This window comes from Cibotium barometz, chromosome 24, assembly GCF_041138505.1.
Source record: "Cibotium barometz isolate CiBa-2024 chromosome 24, ASM4113850v1, whole genome shotgun sequence".
NCBI lineage: Eukaryota > Viridiplantae > Streptophyta > Polypodiopsida > Cyatheales > Cibotiaceae > Cibotium > Cibotium barometz.
In genome coordinates this window covers 45002464-45019832 of record NC_141069.1, presented here as the reverse complement: position 1 = coordinate 45019832, position 17369 = coordinate 45002464, and the positions used below count along the sequence as shown (strand labels likewise).

Below are 17369 nucleotides of genomic sequence, written 5' to 3'. Positions count from 1 at the left end.
GCAAACCTTGTCATGGGAAGCAAAACCCTAGCAATGAGCGCCTTCTTGCTGGTCGGGCGGGGCTGCTGTTCATTAGTTTAGCATGCCTTCATCGCTTTGAGATATGCATGCAGCCCCACTGCTTCTTGAAGGCATTGCATGTGGTGTTAGTATCCACAGGGCCAAAGGATAGGGTATCAACATAGGAAAGCGACAATGAGCAGATGCTTTGTCCTCCACTCATAAAAAGAGAAACCATGGCAACCATCGTTTTGTGATGCAAGGAATGTCTCACTCGATCCTGTGCATGATGGAAAATCTGTCCATCACATATTTTTTGCAATGCCAAGGCCAGTTGTCCAGCCTTTTTCTTCGGCTCTAACTCCAAAGTTGCATTAGCACACTTACCATTATCTCCCAAGTCAATGATTCTTTGATTAAATAATTCAAGGAGTTTTCATCATCCTGAACTTCTATGCTTGGAAGTTGTTCTTGTCTAGCTTCTCACTCACAATCTAGGATAGATTCTCAGACAATGTTACCTACTGTTAGTAGCTTTTACTGCACCAAATATGATATTCTTTAGGCAAAATAGAACTTGCAATGACTTTCTACACTCACAACAATCCAATGTGTGTGTGTGTGTGTGTGTGTGTGTGTGCGCGCGCGCGCGTGCATATATATACATATATATGTATCTGTGTATCTATGTATGTACAAAGACATTTCTTTAAAAAAACTCTCATAAGAAATTAAATCTTTTCATGGTGCATACTCCCTTTACTTTTCATTTTCTTAACTTGGTCTCTTTTTTCATCTATCAACAATTTCCCACAATCCCCTCTCACTTGACTTTTATGTACCGAGTACTTTTATGTACCAAGGATGGAAACCCATCCCTTATAAAATGTCAACTAGATGAGGGGTAATTGTTGGTAAATATAACTCTTAAACTAAGTGCTTAAACTTCACATTATTTTTTATAATGCTCGATGACATATTCAAAGGTTAGGTTTAGAGTTTTTAAAACAAAAGATATACTTTAGAAAGGGTATCCACAATCACTCATAATTTTTAAATTTCAAATGTATGTTATATAATTATAAATCATCACAATTTGATAAATAAATTGTATCAAGCTTGATAGTTTTGAAATGTTACTGATGCTCTTATCAAGATAGAAAAATGTTTTATTTTAAAAAACAATTAAAGGATTCACCATAAGCTTGCCTTTTTAAGAAGTTAGAAATTATTATTAACATTATAAAATATGTATTATCTAAGAATTTACATTGCCACATATAAGATTTAATTGTTTTCAAATAGTCTAGTATAATATTGCAAAGAATAAATTCTATATATAGTAAGTGCTCACAAAAATAATATGGTCATTGATATTATATTCAGCCTGATATACAAGCTTTCATACAGTGTGAAATTTTAATTATTAATAATTTATGTATAAAAATGTTCTATTTATATTTCATTAATGTTTACTAAAAAAGGCTCGAAAGGTATATGAGACTCATAAGTAGTATAAATGCGCCATGTATAGGTTAAAGCTTATAACATGAAGCCAATGAGGTGATAGCTCAAGTGGTGAAGGTGTTTGCCTAGAACCAAGAGGTATTGTGTTCAAAACCCTCCCTTGGTGCTTCCTCGCAGCAGCAGCGCCTACAAGTGGATAATTAAGTGCTTACGGGCGGTGAAAAATCGATAACTACGGGAGGATCTTGGACCAAAGACCAATCGAAAAAAAAAACTTATAACATGAAAAAAAAAGAGCACCCTAAGAAAAGAAGATATAAACTCAACCAATATGATCTCAGTTGGCATTGAAGGCTTACTCCTAGTCTTGCGTGAAAACATATTCGTGTGTAACCTCCAAATACTTCTCTTTCAAATGTAGGCCCTAGAAAGAAGATGTGTAGATGATGAATGCCTCACAAGGTATCAAAGAGCTAGCTGTTAGTGTCAAGTTAACAAAAATGAGCTTGAAAATATTACTTGTCTAAGTAGGCTAGAATGGAATTTCCTTCTCACCAACCAGACTTGGGGAAGTTAGCCTCATGGTAAAAAAAATGAGAAGAATGCGGAGGAGAGGGTGTGCTTGAGCTCCTTACAAGAAAACTTCTCCACACACACACACACACATAAGAGTAGACAAGCACACAAGAGAAAGATCGATTGGATTTTTTTCTTTCTTCTTTACTTCTCTACTACCATGACATAAAGATAAAGATAGAAGTACATACTATAAAGGAAAGTATTCTACTACTAAAACATATGAGGTCCATCGTATGAACCGACTATGTGTGCTGGTGCTATAACTATGCCATCAGTCTGTACACTCCAAGTAAGCTTCTATACCTATGAAGCTTCTCTGTATTCAATGCCTTCTGCCACATGATCTTCTATGCTAACATAAGCCAAATCTACATCACTTGCAAGAGCCTTCTCCCTAAGAAAATGATAATGCACCTCAATGTGCTTCATCCTAGCATGATACACTAGGTTACTAGCCAACTGTATATTACTCATGTTGTCACAATAAATGACAACTGTTCTATCCATGGACTCACCCATATCTACAACCAAGCTACCTCACATGTCCCATAGCAATACCCTTGTACTTAACCTCTGTACTCGACAAAGCAACCAGGTTACTTCTTACTACTCCAACTAAAAGTAACACTCCCTAAAGAGAACGTAACGCTGCTAGTAGATCTCTTGTCTAAGACACTACCAATCCAATCTATAATATTTGTGTCAATGTACTATACCTAGACTTGTATCCCAAACGCCCATTATGGACTTTATGTGTCTAAGTATTCTTGTAATTTTATATAAATGTGGGTTCCTCAAGGCGTATCAAAAGCAAGCCAAATAAAATGGGCTTATGGAAGATCCACAATTCATTACTAACGTATGTAAAAAGAGGTTTTTTTTAAACTTTGCAAAACCACGTCTATAGTTTATGTATTGTTGCCTATCAAACCATCTAACCATACAAGGCAATTTATGTATTGTTGCCTATCAAACCATCTAACCATACAAGGCAATTCATTTCTTTGCAAGATTGTTTTTTTATGCTTTACTAGTCTTTGTAGCGAGAAAGGATCTCTCCTGCAAGGTGTGCTCATTTTGCATTGGAACCAGATGGTTACCTGTTATTTTTTCAGAAGTCTCATGCTCAATAGATTGTCCAACAAAATAGCTTTACAACAATGCCTTTTAAGAAATCATGAGGCGCTTCACATTCCATGGCCGGACATAAATTAGGGTAGAGGAAAAGGGCTCCATTCGTGACTTGAACAGTCTCCACATAGGCCAATTGAGTTGCATGCTTAATGCCTGATCAACATTCAAAATTGTAGTTGTTACTTGCATGAACCAAATTGATGCTTCTTTCCCCATAGCTTAAGACTGAAACATGTTTTTATGTTTGCGAGGCCCAATTATGGTCATTTTAGGCACCTTAGCGTGTTCTTAACTTGAAGCATATCATTAGGCGTTTGGGTTTCTAGTTCAAATGTTCTGTATATGTAATTTGAATCATTTTCAATACACACCAATTCATCATAGTAATCCAGTTTGGGTCGACCAAGGTGCAATGGAAAGCTTACATCGTTTTCCTTCTCTTCATATCTTCTTTGGTGCTTCACTTTCCCCCAGTCCTTTAAAAACAATGCTGCAGTCCAACCTTTTAAGTAGAAATGTGTAATGCTGCTCAAAAACCATCAAGCTTCGATATGGGTTCTATACTAAATGAGGAGGGGTGAGGGGCGGTTTTGTTACTGACATGGACAAAAATCATTTCCATAAAAGAGAACAAGAAATAACAGTGTGTGTGTGCGCGCGCACGCGAATTCACGCCCCTTCTGGGCAGCATGGTGCAATAGCCACTTCAAATAAAAGACAGACTAACAAGATCAGAGCACACACGCACACACATTGTACATGATGTGTGCGGGTGTGAGTCTTAGAAAAAGATGCCTATATAAAGTACTTTTTTTGTTGCTTTCTTCACAAAATATTGTATTGAAGTTTCATTAAAGTGTCTTCACTAATTCCTTTGAAACAATTTTAGTAGGAATACGCACTGCTGTAAGAACCATATGTGCCAGCAGTACCCGTTGCTGATGAGTATAATGGAGCTTGTGGTGTATACAACATATACCCAGCATCTACTGAATTGTATGTAGAGCCCGAAGGTACTGCATTATAAGTGGAATTTGACGATACTGCATTATAAGAAGGGTTGGGGGGCAACGTATTATTATAGGCTGAACCTCCTGATGGAGCTATGGTATAAGCTGAAGTTGAAGGAGCTGTGACTCCCGTCATTGAGTTCTGCTTTCACAACGACAAAAGCAGATTAATATCACTTGTATTTTGTCCAAAAAAAAAAAAAAGGGTTGTTATAGGCGCCCCTTGTAATCATAGTGCATGCTCAATGAAACCATCAACACCCCGAGGGATGGACTCATGCCACCTTACTCTCACGCTACGGCACGGCACCGGGAGAGGTGTGAGGGCACGGCCCTTGGAGCTCCTTCCTACAGGCATGGTGGGATCTTGAGCCAAGCAGTAATTTGTGGTATGTGGTTCTTCTTGGAGGAGACTCTGGATATTCAGCAGCTACCTCAGGGACTCTGGATATTCAGTGGCTTCCCCAGAGAGAGATCAACAGTGGGATACATGGCCCTTCCAGGATAATCTCTTCTTTGATTGCACTGAAGAAGATGGTCATCAGATCCAGCTCAAAGATTTCACTTAGGTTGCTACCAGGACACAACCATCACAGCCTTTAGAGGCTTTCGCAGCAAAAGCCAGAAGGTTAGAATTTGCTAGCGCATGGTAGATAGTATCTTTCTTAATGGAGATCAATCACATATGCACTCCCCTATCATCCCAGATGCTTCACCACACCATCAGCGACCAATCAGCACTGCATTCAGGGATGCATCAATTCCCAAAGAATGCGGCAGAGGGAAATTGTTATTACCTGGATAAGCTGGGCTGCTGTCTGAACTTGGCTGGAAGTGCCTTGGAGTTCTACAGTCATTTCACCAGGATAACCCGTAGCTTCTTGTATGGTAATTGTTGCCCCGCTTGTCCTTCGCATGTAGCTAATGTTTGCACCTCCCATGCCAATAATTGCATCCGCATAAGTAAGTGGTATTTGCATGTGCTGTGTTACCTGCAAAGCATTACGTGACTGTTGTGCAGTTGAAAAGATAGCCTAGCCTATGATTTATATCCACACACACACATGTGCATGTGTGCACACAGTGTGAGGAATTGCTCACAAGCATTGGTGCACAGCTCCAAAACTTTAGGAAATTTTAACCTGAGTAATGATAGGTGCTGCTGCAACTGCCCCAAAACCGGGGTCTCTTCCGTACAACGAGACTCCATGATGAAATTTTTGCGTCTCAAGAAAATCAGAAGTTTGATAGCAGCTGCTGTGCTGGAGACTGGAAGTGTCATAATGAGAAACCCCACCCAAACTAGGCGGATTGGAACTTGCTACAGGTCCAGCAGCAGAGGCCCATGATGTTTGAGGGGTTATTTGAAGCTGGCTTTGAGCTTGAACTGCTCTCTGTAACAAGCATCGCATTAGATCTCTCTCTCTCTCTCTCTCTCTCTCTCTCTCACTCTCACACACACACACACACACACACACACACACAGAAAGACTGATATGAAACTCTCTGAGCCGTTTGCTACTTCCCATCGGAGACCCCAGGTTAGTGAAGGATGGCCTGTCACCCTATGTCCCCCACTTTTGCAGACATGGTGGAGTTCTCCCTACAAGGAGTCAATGCCTAAACAGGCAGCTTGACTTTGACACAAACCCAATCATCTTGACTGAGTTAGACCCGTCCACTTTGGGGATGCTTAGGACATCCAAGGACACAAGTCACATCACTTTATATGTCACGTGCATCCCGCACTTGGATGCCATGTAGACATAGCTGTACAGAAGGTGCAGGACCTGGGATGGTGAACTGGTCCCATGTGAGCCAGTCCGGGACGAGTCAGCCAGGGATCCATCTCAATCGTCCGAGGTCAGGTGTGCATTGTCCTGCACAGGAGTCCAAGGTCAAGTGTGCATTGTCCTGCACATGAAACAGTGCCAGTCCGCGCTGTGAGTCTCCCTTTGGAATGATGTCAATGATTCTGTGTATTTGGTATGGTACCGGATGCCAGATCACTGAGTAGTTAGTTAGGGTTTGCTTTGAGAACAAGGGGCCAGCCCATAGGGCTACCCCGGGTCTTTGTGTGGGCATGGGGATAGTGTGAAACCATCCCCATGAGGGCCAGGAAGGCCCTGGCTGAACCCACCAGCCATGGAGGGGCTGTAGGACAGCCCTAGGGGCAGTCTAAGGGCAAACACTCAGGAGATACAGTCTTTGTATGGCTGTAGGGCAGGTATGGGGCATCCCATACAGGCTGTCCAGCCCCCTGACTGTTTGCAAAACAATGTCCAGCCCATCCAGAATCAAGCGCATGATGCCCAGCCATCTAGGGAATGATGCGCAGCATTTTATGTGATTTTTCCAGCATTTAATGCTGATTATCAGTCGTGGGACAAAACAGGGCTGGCCGACTGGATTCATAGCTGGCCGACTGCTCTAGGTGTAGTATAAATAGGAGAGCCCACAATCCGATTAGTTGATCTCATTTCTCACCAAGAGCTCAAGCATAAAAGGGCTAGACAAGCCAAGAAGGTGCTAAGCAAAGGGGTGAAGGACTGCAAATCAAGGGTAGGTTTTTTCTTAGCCAAGAAAGGTCAAGATTTCTGTATTTTTCTTTTCAGATTTACATCATTCTAATAAAGCAAATACACCATCCGTGGTGGGGGCCCTATAGAGGGTATTTGGGACCCAATACTGTGTCCTCTCCATCTCTCCCTCTCTCTCTCTCTATTTTCTGCACATCTTCATTCAGTTTGTGCGTTAATTCCGTTGCGAAAAGAGTGCTGATTTCTGAGCATTGAAGTTACTGATCTTCTCCAAAGCTTCCGCATGTTACATTATATGGCAGATTGGGTGCTATGCATGGCTTGATTATCTACAATGGCATGTCCACATGGGCTCACTTGTTTCCTCCATGGAGGAGGTTCAACAGTTGATTACTTGATGGGGTCCCCTGCTTTTGTACATCAAATCTACAACTTTAGCACTCCAAGCCCACCTATTTGAGCACCTCATGCTTACCTCCTTTTTCTGCACCCCCACCAGCTCCCATTTCTAGCTATACCGTGTCCACTTCTACCACAACTTGAACTCCACTTACATATACAGAAACATCACCAACCTTGACTTCTCGATCTTTATCCACGCACACCTCTCAGCTCACTTACATTATTTGCAAATCTGTCCGTGCCAGCGTACCACACACTACACGCTCCACCACTACAGTTTCAAGAAAATCTCAGCCCCATTATAGCTGGTATGATGATGAATGCAAAGCTACATGCCTCCACCTTTTACAGGAACAGGTATTGGGACTGATCTCTGCATGTGAGATGCAGAGGTCCTTCTGGCACCTTAGCCATGATTCCAGCGAGAGAAGAGAGCATTTTTACCATGTGTGAGGCCAGTTTATAGCAGTTTTTCATGAGTGCAGATAACAAGGATGCTTGGGTAGCTCTCAGCAAGAGGCGGCCACCCACTTCTATCACTAACCCCAGAGTTTGGTGCGCCTATGCTCCATCAGCAAGAAGCAGCCACCTACTTCTATCACTAAACCCACACTTTGGTAAGCCTACACTCATCAGCTTTAAGATATTCCTCACCAAACCCCAAAAAAATGTCACGCATCCCGCCACCAAATTCAGCAATCCTTTGTTTTCCCCTACGAAAAGCTCCTTCTATTAGTCGAAAAATGGTGTTCGCTCTGTGCAGACTACACAGCATGATGCCCATGATCACAGCAACCAAGCCTATTCCATACAAAGCTTTAAATATTTGAGGTTATAGAATTCACTAGTGATGCTTCAACTGGACTAATGGATAAGCATTTAAGATGTGTATAGTGACTATGAGATTAGATGCTGTATTTCTCAAGAGTTCTTTGATATAGTGTGCCTATACATGAGTGCATAGGCACGTGTATGTACATGAAAAAGGTAGCATACTTAAACGTACGTACTCATCACATGATTTCCATACTATAGGCAGCATACTTCAGGTCCTTGACCACTATGGCATGCATGTTTCAAGGTGCCAAAGTCTAGGCTTGTGCCATTACATTTTTGGGTTCCATTGGTTAAATCCACGGTTTCTTCCTCGGCAGCTCATGTTGAGCATATACATGTCTATCAAAAAACTTCGATTTCAATGCTAGAAATTCTCATAGAAAGGAAAATCTTGATACAAGATTGAGTTGTTTGATCTTATCTTTGGTCAAATATGAATTTAATTGACTCAGCCCCAACTTTAACCAGCAAACATGTTGTACAGTAATTCTATTATGGATACAACCAACTTCATCTTAAAGTACTTTATTGAATACCAACTCACATTGAGCTCAAATAATGACAAGACAGAGCGATCCACCAGAAATTTACGCAAGTGCGACACCGCAAGCTCAATAGCTTTATGAACCTTTGTTGGCTCTCCATAGATCTCCACAATTCTGTCGTCTTGTAGGGCACAAAGCGGTAAATCCTCTGTCAAGAATCCAGATGAAATTCATTATTCAACTCAACACCAAGTGCTCTAACTTTGAAATCAAACAGCTGTGTGTATGTGTATGTGTGTCTGTGTGCTGTACTACTGTCTATGGAACTGTTGCAAAGCTGGAAGAAAAGAAGCTGGCCCCATGATGTTAAACTGAATGCTGCAAACTCTAATAAAAGAGGAGAATGATAAAACCATTACTTCAAGCAGGTGCGCAGGACCTCACTGACACCAAATGAAGATAGGTCTTACCAAGGGGCATTATGCGAACCATTGCACCAGAATCATCCTGGATAGATTTGATGGTAGCCCCCTGCTTTCCAATAAGGCTTCCGGCCTGTGTTGCTGCTACCAAAAGCCTGGACGAAACTGCTCCATCAGGTGCTTGTGTTGTATTGGAATAACCTTCACTTTCTATGAGACCTATGGTGCGTTGGTGGACTTTTAGCAAGCCATCAACGGCTGGAGAAATCACTGCTTCCGGCTCCTCTCTGGCAGAAACCATCACCTGCAGAAATAAGCCTTCCTCTCAACACAAAGCCACACATACGCAGCAAGACTTGACAGAAATATCTAGAAGCATAGTAACTCACAACTCTCTCTGCTGTTCCGGCAATGCCATCCAGTATCTTGATGCGAGACTTGGTCTCCTCACACATTTTCTTAACAAATTCTCCTTTCCGACCTATGATGGCACCAACTTTATGTGCTGGCACAATCAGTCGAAACACATTATCGCCTGGCCAGCCTGGCCACCTTTCTTCACCCCCCGCCAGTAACCCTTCATGACGGGTCCTTTTCTGATTGATTCCAAAGAACTGGAGGTTATCTGTCAAAGGTGCTGCTAAAGATACTGCAGGGGCTGCCATGTACCTTTGAAATCCACCAAAACTACAAACAATTAATCTCTCTCTCTCTCTCTCTCTCTCATCGAGAGACGTAAAAAGAGGGTCATTGGACACACTAAGAAACAAGGAAATCAGAATGTCTCACAGTGCAAAGCCATACAGAGGAAAAATAAGGAGGGACACAGCCACTGTTGGAGAAACTCTGACTACAGAATACCGCAGCTTGCCATCTCTAGAAATCCATGGAGAATGATGGCACGGTCCAGCATCCAACAAAAGAAACAAAACATCACGCAAGAGCCAGCCTGGGAAGTCCCAAATTATGGAGGAGGTCTGCGGACACAGGGAGGGTTCACCATAAAGACCCTTGAGAAAACTGAGATTCATCATGTAGACCCATGATGATGATCCATATACTAATTGTTTCCAACACAGATAATGGCTACAACCAATGTGTGACCCAATGAGATAGAATGCACCTCAATACTGTAGATATACTCAAGCAAGTAAAACCTAAAACCCTAAAAACCATGGTGGTTTACAAAAATAAATTATTTTCTCATAAAACTAGACGGAAATTTTAATTTTAATTCGTATATAAATGCTTCTCTACTTACTTAACAATTGTTATTACTTCCTTTTTGAAAAAACTTTACATCAGTATAAGGGATTAAAGAAAAAGAACATAATATAATTCGACTGCGGAATAAAGAATCCCACAGTGCATGCTTTACAACAAGAAAGAATTTGAAAGGAAAAAAAAAAACCTATTCTCACGCTTAGAAGTATGTGGAAGCACAGGGAAAGGGGGAAAAAACCCTAATTTCCCATGTACACAGAGAAAGCCAGAAAACCGTAGACAGAAAGAGGGAAAAAGCCTTAATTTCTCTTAAACACAGGGAGGAACCGCGCAAAGACAATACCCACACACATGAACTCACCTGCTGTTGACAATGGCCCCTCGTTGATGCCTCGCGCAAGACCGTGTGCAAAGCCCTTATATAATTCCGTTGTGTTAACAGTCACTCTGTTTTGTTTTTCAGTTGGATTGCCTCCGACATAGAAGTTGTTAAGTGAGGGTATGTTATTAAATTGTGTTTTTTGGCGTAATTTTCTTGGAGCCTTTAAAAGTTTCGAAATATATATGGCACCAAAGCATTTTTTTTCTTAAGGTTTTTGTTGTGAGCTTTTTTGGAATAAAAATAGAGCAAATAGCCCTTATTTGACAACTTCATCATTTGTGAACGTGTCTTCAATCTTTCTCTCTTCTAGTTCTCTCTTTCATGCTCCACATGCTCTCTTCCCCACGCGCTGTCTCCGCTTGTCTCTCTCTCTCTCTCTCGCTCGCTCGCGCAGAGTTCATGCCAAGCTCTAGCTCTCTCCCAACCACGTCAACCAGTCTCTCTCTTGTCCTGCCTCCCTCTATACGGTAGTTTCTCTCTTTTTTTTCTACATGACCATCGTAGCCCTTTGGCTGCCCTATGCGAGGAGGACATTGAAGTTAGGAGGGGCTAGCCACCCTATGCGAGGAGCAGGAGGGCGGGAGGTAGGGGCTAGTAGGAGGAGGGTGACTGGGCAGAGGACGAGGACGAGAAGGAGGAGGGGATGGAGGGGGCGATGGAGAGCATGAGGGAGGGGGTGGGCCTGGAGTGGATGGCAAGGGAGGCCTTTGTAAATGTATTAATTTATGCCACGTTAGAGAACATGGGTGACAATGAACAACAATAATTATATAGCAAGCTACACTATCAGAAATAAACTTTTTTTCTAACCAGTGAAATAAAGGACTACCTTCAAAATCAATCTATGTTTATTGAAAAAATTGCATAGGTTAATCGGTTTTATAACTAAAATTGAATCTTTAAATGTAATGTTTTCCTCAATTTGAGCCATGAAAATTACACTAAAGGATGGGGTTTTCTGACACTGCAACACAGTCTTGGCAAATGTCGAGTCTAGAGAGACAATCTCAATCAGGCTTAATTTTTATGGTCCTCATGCTCGTTGTTTGAGCATTTGGACCATCAAATGCACCCAAAATTTTTATATGGACCATCAAAAAATACCCTATAAAACATTCAAAATTTGTAGGCATTTTATCATTTTGAAAGGAGAAACCGTCTTTCAAAGATCAACCTTAGCCTAAGTACCCATTCGGGTAATTAACTTACGAAAACAAGTACATATATCAAATCCACTCAAAGACCAAGAAAGATTAGAATGAGAAATATCTCAACTAGGATCCTCCTTCGGGACCCATATGAGGTAAGGGAAATCAAGTAGCCCAAATCCCAATGATGGTGTAGACACTCGAGGTTATTTTAATTATTAATTGAATGACTATAATCATATTTTAGAAATACATTATCAATCTTCATCAAAGCACTCACAAAATGATACTTGCATTTGACACAAGATTAAAGAATAATTTTACAAATTGATAAAACATTATATAGACATCACCGTCAATGGTTGATAACTTGCAATTTAAATGGCTCTTAAGAGCCTTCATAAATAAAACTAAATCATGGTGAGAGATCATACTGCTCTAAAGCTTCATTTGACTCCCAAGTGCATGCACTTTAGAAGGGCTTGCCTAAGATAAGCCTAGTGATTTGGTACTGCTCTAAAACAGGTTTTGATATTTGAAAAAGCATGCAAGAAGTGGCAAGAGAGATTTGATCACAGTTATGTATGTTAGCTGATCTTATCTCATATTGGTACTTTAAAAAGGTGCTAAGCAATTCGAATTTGGCAAGAAGCTAAGGGTTGAGACATGTAATGAAAATGAAGGTAATCTCAAACTAGGTAATCTCAGTCATGTATGTTAACAGATCTTATCTTATATTGCTACTTTAAATGTGCTATTTGATCAGTTCAAATAGTTTTCACATAATTGCAAGAAGCTTAGGGTCCAGACATGTAATGAAAATGAAGGTACTCTCAAACTAGGTTTGATTGTGATGGTTGTACGCTTACTTTATCAAAATCTTCCTTTAAGCATACAAAGATTATTTTTTTCAATATCAAACAGCTAAAGGTCTTTGCTTATGTAATAGCATTGATCCAAAATATATGCTTCAAAATAACTATCTAGTTTTTGTGAGCTTGCATTAATAATGTCACAATGATTCCCCATGGATTGATTCAATATAATGCAACTCCATATGGCATGCAATATATAAAGGAGTTTATTGAGGTATGTATTTGAGCTACCAACTCATTGTCTACTACTCCTCATATTATTAGGCCTCTAGGACCTCCTGTGTTAGTGGGTTCAATGCCTACATCAGAGATGAGATGCTCGCGTCCAACTCTATCTACATGACCTCTTTCATAGTCGGCACCAATGTCTCATCCACCTCCTGTGTTAGTGGGTTCAATGCCTACATTAGAGATGAGATGCTCGCGTCCAACTCTATCTACATGACCTCTTTCATAGTCGGCACCAATGTCTCATCCACCTCCTTCGGTTACAAAAACTACTAGCATGAAGAATTCATTTCTTGTGGTCTCTATTCCCCTCCATGGCTACATGTAAAAGTGATAAAGAAGAATCCCATGAAGCACCCAATGCAAGATTCAAATGGCAAGACATGTGATTCAAGGGACCTTTGTTGGGACTAGGATTATGCATGTTGCTACAAGCATCGCCACTCTCTTATAGAGCGAACCAATTAGCAACGCCCATAAAACTAAAGATGCCATTTAGTGATGCTAAGGTATTAAACCTTAGTGTAATTTATTAAGTTAGTCTACTATTAAAAAAATGTTTCTCTCAGCCTTTGTCTCATTTCTCTGTAGTGCACATGAAATGAACTATCTAGAAGGCTTGTGTGCTCCAAGGAAAGGTCCATAAGTCTACACTTTGACACCTTATTTGATGTGCACTTTATAAAAAATAAAACCTCTCTCCTAAGGTTCAAAATGATCTCCCCATACACAACACTAATTAATTAATGTAAAAAAATGTTTTGGGCCCAATGTATTATATTATCTAGCATGAAACTCCTTTTTTAAGAACATGGAAGTGGTCCATGAGAAAGCATATAAATCCTACGTATGCTAGTGTGATTAGCAAGGTGTCTTGTATCACAACATCCTTTCCAAATCAATCCCAATCCCAGTACCCAACCTAGAGCTCTCACACCTAATGTAAGTTCCTTCAATAGCAAACCCATCCCTCAAGGAAAGACATCCTCCTAGTGCCCAGACTAAGCCCTCTCACACTAAATACGAAACCTAGCCAAGCACGATGCTTTGGGGACTAGGTTGAACCTCTTTTTTTTTTTTTTAGGGGGGGAGGGGGGGGAATAGATGTATATGACCTTTTTCTTTTAAGGATTTGGAATGTGCTTTGGACTTGGGCCTCTATGAACTTTTTTTTGTAAAGACTCTTTGTGATAGGTTGAACCTCTTCTTAATATATGTAGACATGCTTTGGGGGCTAGGTTCCTTTGTTGATATAATCATATATATATGTACAGATCATGAGATCATGAATTAAAGCTTGGAATTCCAATCAAAAAAGAAGTTGATCAACAAGTACATGATTATCACAAATCCTAAACATGATCACCAGGTCTGATTCAATGGGAGCTTGAAATTCCGATAATAATAATAATAAAAAACAAGTCAGGCATGATCTCCTTCTTTGGTGTCGTAGTCTATAATCTCAGACTCGAGGGTGACAGAGCTGCAACGCTGCACGATGGATCGCCCTAATTTACTAATCCACTGATTTTTCTCTTCTTCCGAGTTGGCGATGAAGTACATGGCCTCCGTGCGCGTGCAAAGCTCAAAGGAGAAGGGCTTGTGCAGCACGTCTTCGGCATCTCTGACGGAGTAGATGGAGCTCACAGGGATGATCCCGCGCGGGCTCGAGTCCTGACAAATCCCGCTCTCTTTGAACCAGAAGAGCTTCTCACGCTTCATAACGAACCACCGGCGGCGCCACGTCTTGATGAACTTCCCTTGCTTCATGAGCCAGCCGGACTGTTCCGGCGGCTGGCTCCGGAAGTCCTCGTCAGGCTTGGCGCCCTTCCAAAGGCTCATCACAGCGTCCATCATCATCTGGGTGGCTCATCAACCATGCTTTTTATTTCTAGAACGCTTCTTTTATAGACTTGCTTTCCAGTCCTCGTGCTTTTCGAACTTTTTGTTTTTTTACGTACGAGAGTACCTGCCCACCACAAATAACTTCAAATTTGATAATATTATTTGTAAATGTATTCTACAAATATCCAAAGAAAGAGAAAAAGCACCACAACAGCAGCTCAATTGGTAGTAGAGAACTATGAGTGTCATCCCAAAGGTAGATCCTCAATGACTACGGTGGATGCGTACCCTTGTACAAATTGTCGACAGTGGTGTGCGTGAGTTGTATACACAAGTCGGGTGTAAATATCTATTTCATGTTAATTTCAAGCCTTCCTTTAAAAAAAACAAAACAAAACAAAACAAAAACAAGGAAAGAAAGAGAAATACAAGTGTGGATGTAAATCTATTAAAGGCATGTGCACACAAGCAAGATCCAATAGCACGTGAAGCGCTCTCAAGCAAGAGCATCACACATTTGTAAATGTCAATGAAGTATGCTTGGTTATTTATGTAGACATTAATGCATTGCAAGGGAGAGTATGGATGTAATGAAGTAGATTTGGTATGCACATGCACATGGGGGATGGGGCCTAAATACATGGACCTACGTACATGAGCCTAGTATATATAAAAATACATGCGTGAGCCTAAATTCATGGAGAGCCTAGTATATATAAAAATACATATGTGAGCTTAAATACATGGACCTACATATGTGAGCTTAGTATATAATACAAAAAAATACAGGAGCCTAAATACGTGGACCTATATACATGAGCTTGAATACATGGACCTACATACGTGAGCCTATTATATTAAAACAATATGCGAGACTGGATATGTGGACCTACATACATGAGCTTGCAGATGTGAGTCTAGAGGCATGAACCTAGACATGTGAGCCTACAAACACGAGTCTAGAGGAATGAACCTGCCTAGAGACATGTAATCCTGCAAACCGTAATCTTGCATACATGAGCTTATAGACATGAGCATAGAGGCATGTGATCCTGCACATGCAATCTCGCATACATGAGCCTATAGACATGAGTATAGAGGCGTGAACGTGTACATATGAACTTGGGGACGTAAAGCTAGATATATGAACTTGAAGACGTGAACCTAGAGATGTGAACTTGGAGACGTGAACCTACAAAGGTGAGCCTTTAAGAAAATCGTATCTGAAACCATTTTTAGACTTGCTCCAGAAACACTAAAGAACCTTGATGCGAGGCCGATCTAGACTACTTATTAGAAATGATAATAGAGTCTATTGTAGTGTATCAAACCACACTTCCTCAAACCCACCAAGCCTTCTATCTTAGAAAACAACCATCACTAAATAGAGAGCTCTTGTGATAAGAAGGTTAGATTCCTTCAGTTCCACCTCACATGAGGAGCCAACGAGACATAGATGTGAGCAGAGGAACAATGGAACCCTTGGAAATAAGAGCCGCCATAGCCCTCAAGCTCTAGATTTTTCCAATTGGCTTTGTAAACACATCACCATAAACTTCATAAAAAGGGAATAAACTGCCCTATGTTTGGGCAAAGCTCTAGTGAAGGAGTGGGACTCAAGGTTTTCTCCCACATGAAGTGGGAGCAAACTATTTTCAAGGCCACAATGTTTCCAACATTTGGTGTCAATCTTGAGCTATGCTTATCCCAAGTAATCAGGACCAAAAAGCAACCTAACATCCACCAATTACAACAATTGGGACATGTCTCTTTCATTGTACCATTAGGATCAAGTGTTCCTCAATACACCCAACAAAAAGCGCACACAACACAAGCATGAGTCTTTCTCTCCATAAGAGATTATTATAGAGGCACCTTTACCATGGAACCAAGTTCTAGTTCTTTTCCTTTGGATGTGGAACCGAAAACCTGAGGAAAGGTAAAGAGCAAGTGTCTAGGAATACCTCAACATAAAGGGATCCACAAGAGCATTCGCATAATATGCAGCAAGACTGTAGCCTCAAAGCCATGACAATGGGGGACAAGTGTCATTAGAAACCGCATAGCTCAACCCTATAGGGAAAGAGATCCCATACTCTGAAATAGAGGGTTTCTCACAACCACCTCCTTACGTTCCACTGCCAGGAGAATAGTTAGAAGACATGCTAAGGATGGAATTTGAAATGGGAACGACCATAGCACCTAGAGGCTTAGAGTTGGGCCAAACCACATCTGACCAAAATTGTTGTAGAACTGGAGACCTATTCAGTACCTAGAGAAGTTCTATCAAATTTTGCATGGCCATGGGACAGCTTGATGATCCCACCAAGATCTGCTTATTCGAAATTTTCCTTGAAGGTAAAGTAGGCTAGTGGTGTTATATACTAAACCCATTTGAAAAGGCTAGCTACAAGGTCTTAAGACACACTTTCATTGTGGGATTCTTACCATGTAGAGTCAGTGGAGCCCCATTGCACAAACATATAAAATCAAGCAGGAGAAGGGAGAAATAATGTGGGATTACGTTTCTAGAAATGATGTGGGATAATATTGGTACCAAGTATCTTCACATGAGATGTAGTATGGATGATCTATCACTCATTGATAGATTTATAAACAGTCTTAAGAGAAAGAGGCTTTAGGACCATCTAGACCACTCTACACACTACAATCTTCGATGAGATTGCAAGGAAATAGACCTAGTAAACAATTTGCTAGACAAGGATGTAGAAGTCATCCACTCAAACCAAGAGATAGGGGACGGATCATCCAAATCCCCATCGGCCAAGAG

The 17369-nt window shown here is 40.9% G+C and overlaps 1 protein-coding gene and 1 pseudogene across 2 annotated transcripts; both read right to left on the bottom strand.

Annotated features, from left to right (window-relative positions):
- Positions 1–3773: 3773 nt before the first annotated feature.
- On the bottom strand, positions 3774–10598 carry LOC147625359 (flowering locus K homology domain-like). 2 transcript variants are annotated; one of them, XM_086818684.1, is made up of 7 exons: positions 10462–10598; positions 9266–9545; positions 8925–9180; positions 8514–8662; positions 5333–5584; positions 4988–5182; positions 3774–4332 (listed from the first exon to the last, which is right to left on the bottom strand). In XM_086818684.1, exons 2-7 carry the CDS (start codon positions 9539–9541, stop codon positions 4066–4068), a joined length of 1395 nt encoding a protein of 464 aa, XP_086674810.1. In that variant the 5' UTR covers positions 9542–9545; positions 10462–10598; the 3' UTR covers positions 3774–4065. The 2 variants fall into 2 exon arrangements, with proteins under 2 accessions (XP_086674810.1, XP_086674811.1); XM_086818685.1 differs by having other exon boundaries at positions 4988–5173.
- A 3557-nt stretch (positions 10599–14155) lies between these two features.
- LOC147625358 (pleckstrin homology domain-containing protein 1 pseudogene) lies at positions 14156–14587 on the bottom strand (annotated as a pseudogene).
- Positions 14588–17369: the final 2782 nt, after the last annotated feature.

Excerpts from the sequence above, each read along its gene's own strand:
- LOC147625359 (XM_086818684.1), bottom strand. The coding sequence starts at position 9,541 with ATGGCAGCCCCTGCAGTATCTTTAGCAGCACCTTTGACAGATAACCTC. Across the intron at positions 9,181-9,265 it reads CCGGAACAGCAGAGAGAGTT|GTGATGGTTTCTGCCAGAGA; the intron begins GTGAGTTACTAT and ends TTATTTCTGCAG. Across the intron at positions 5,183-5,332 it reads CAGCACCTATCATTACTCAG|GTAACACAGCACATGCAAAT; the intron begins GTTAAAATTTCC and ends AATGCTTTGCAG.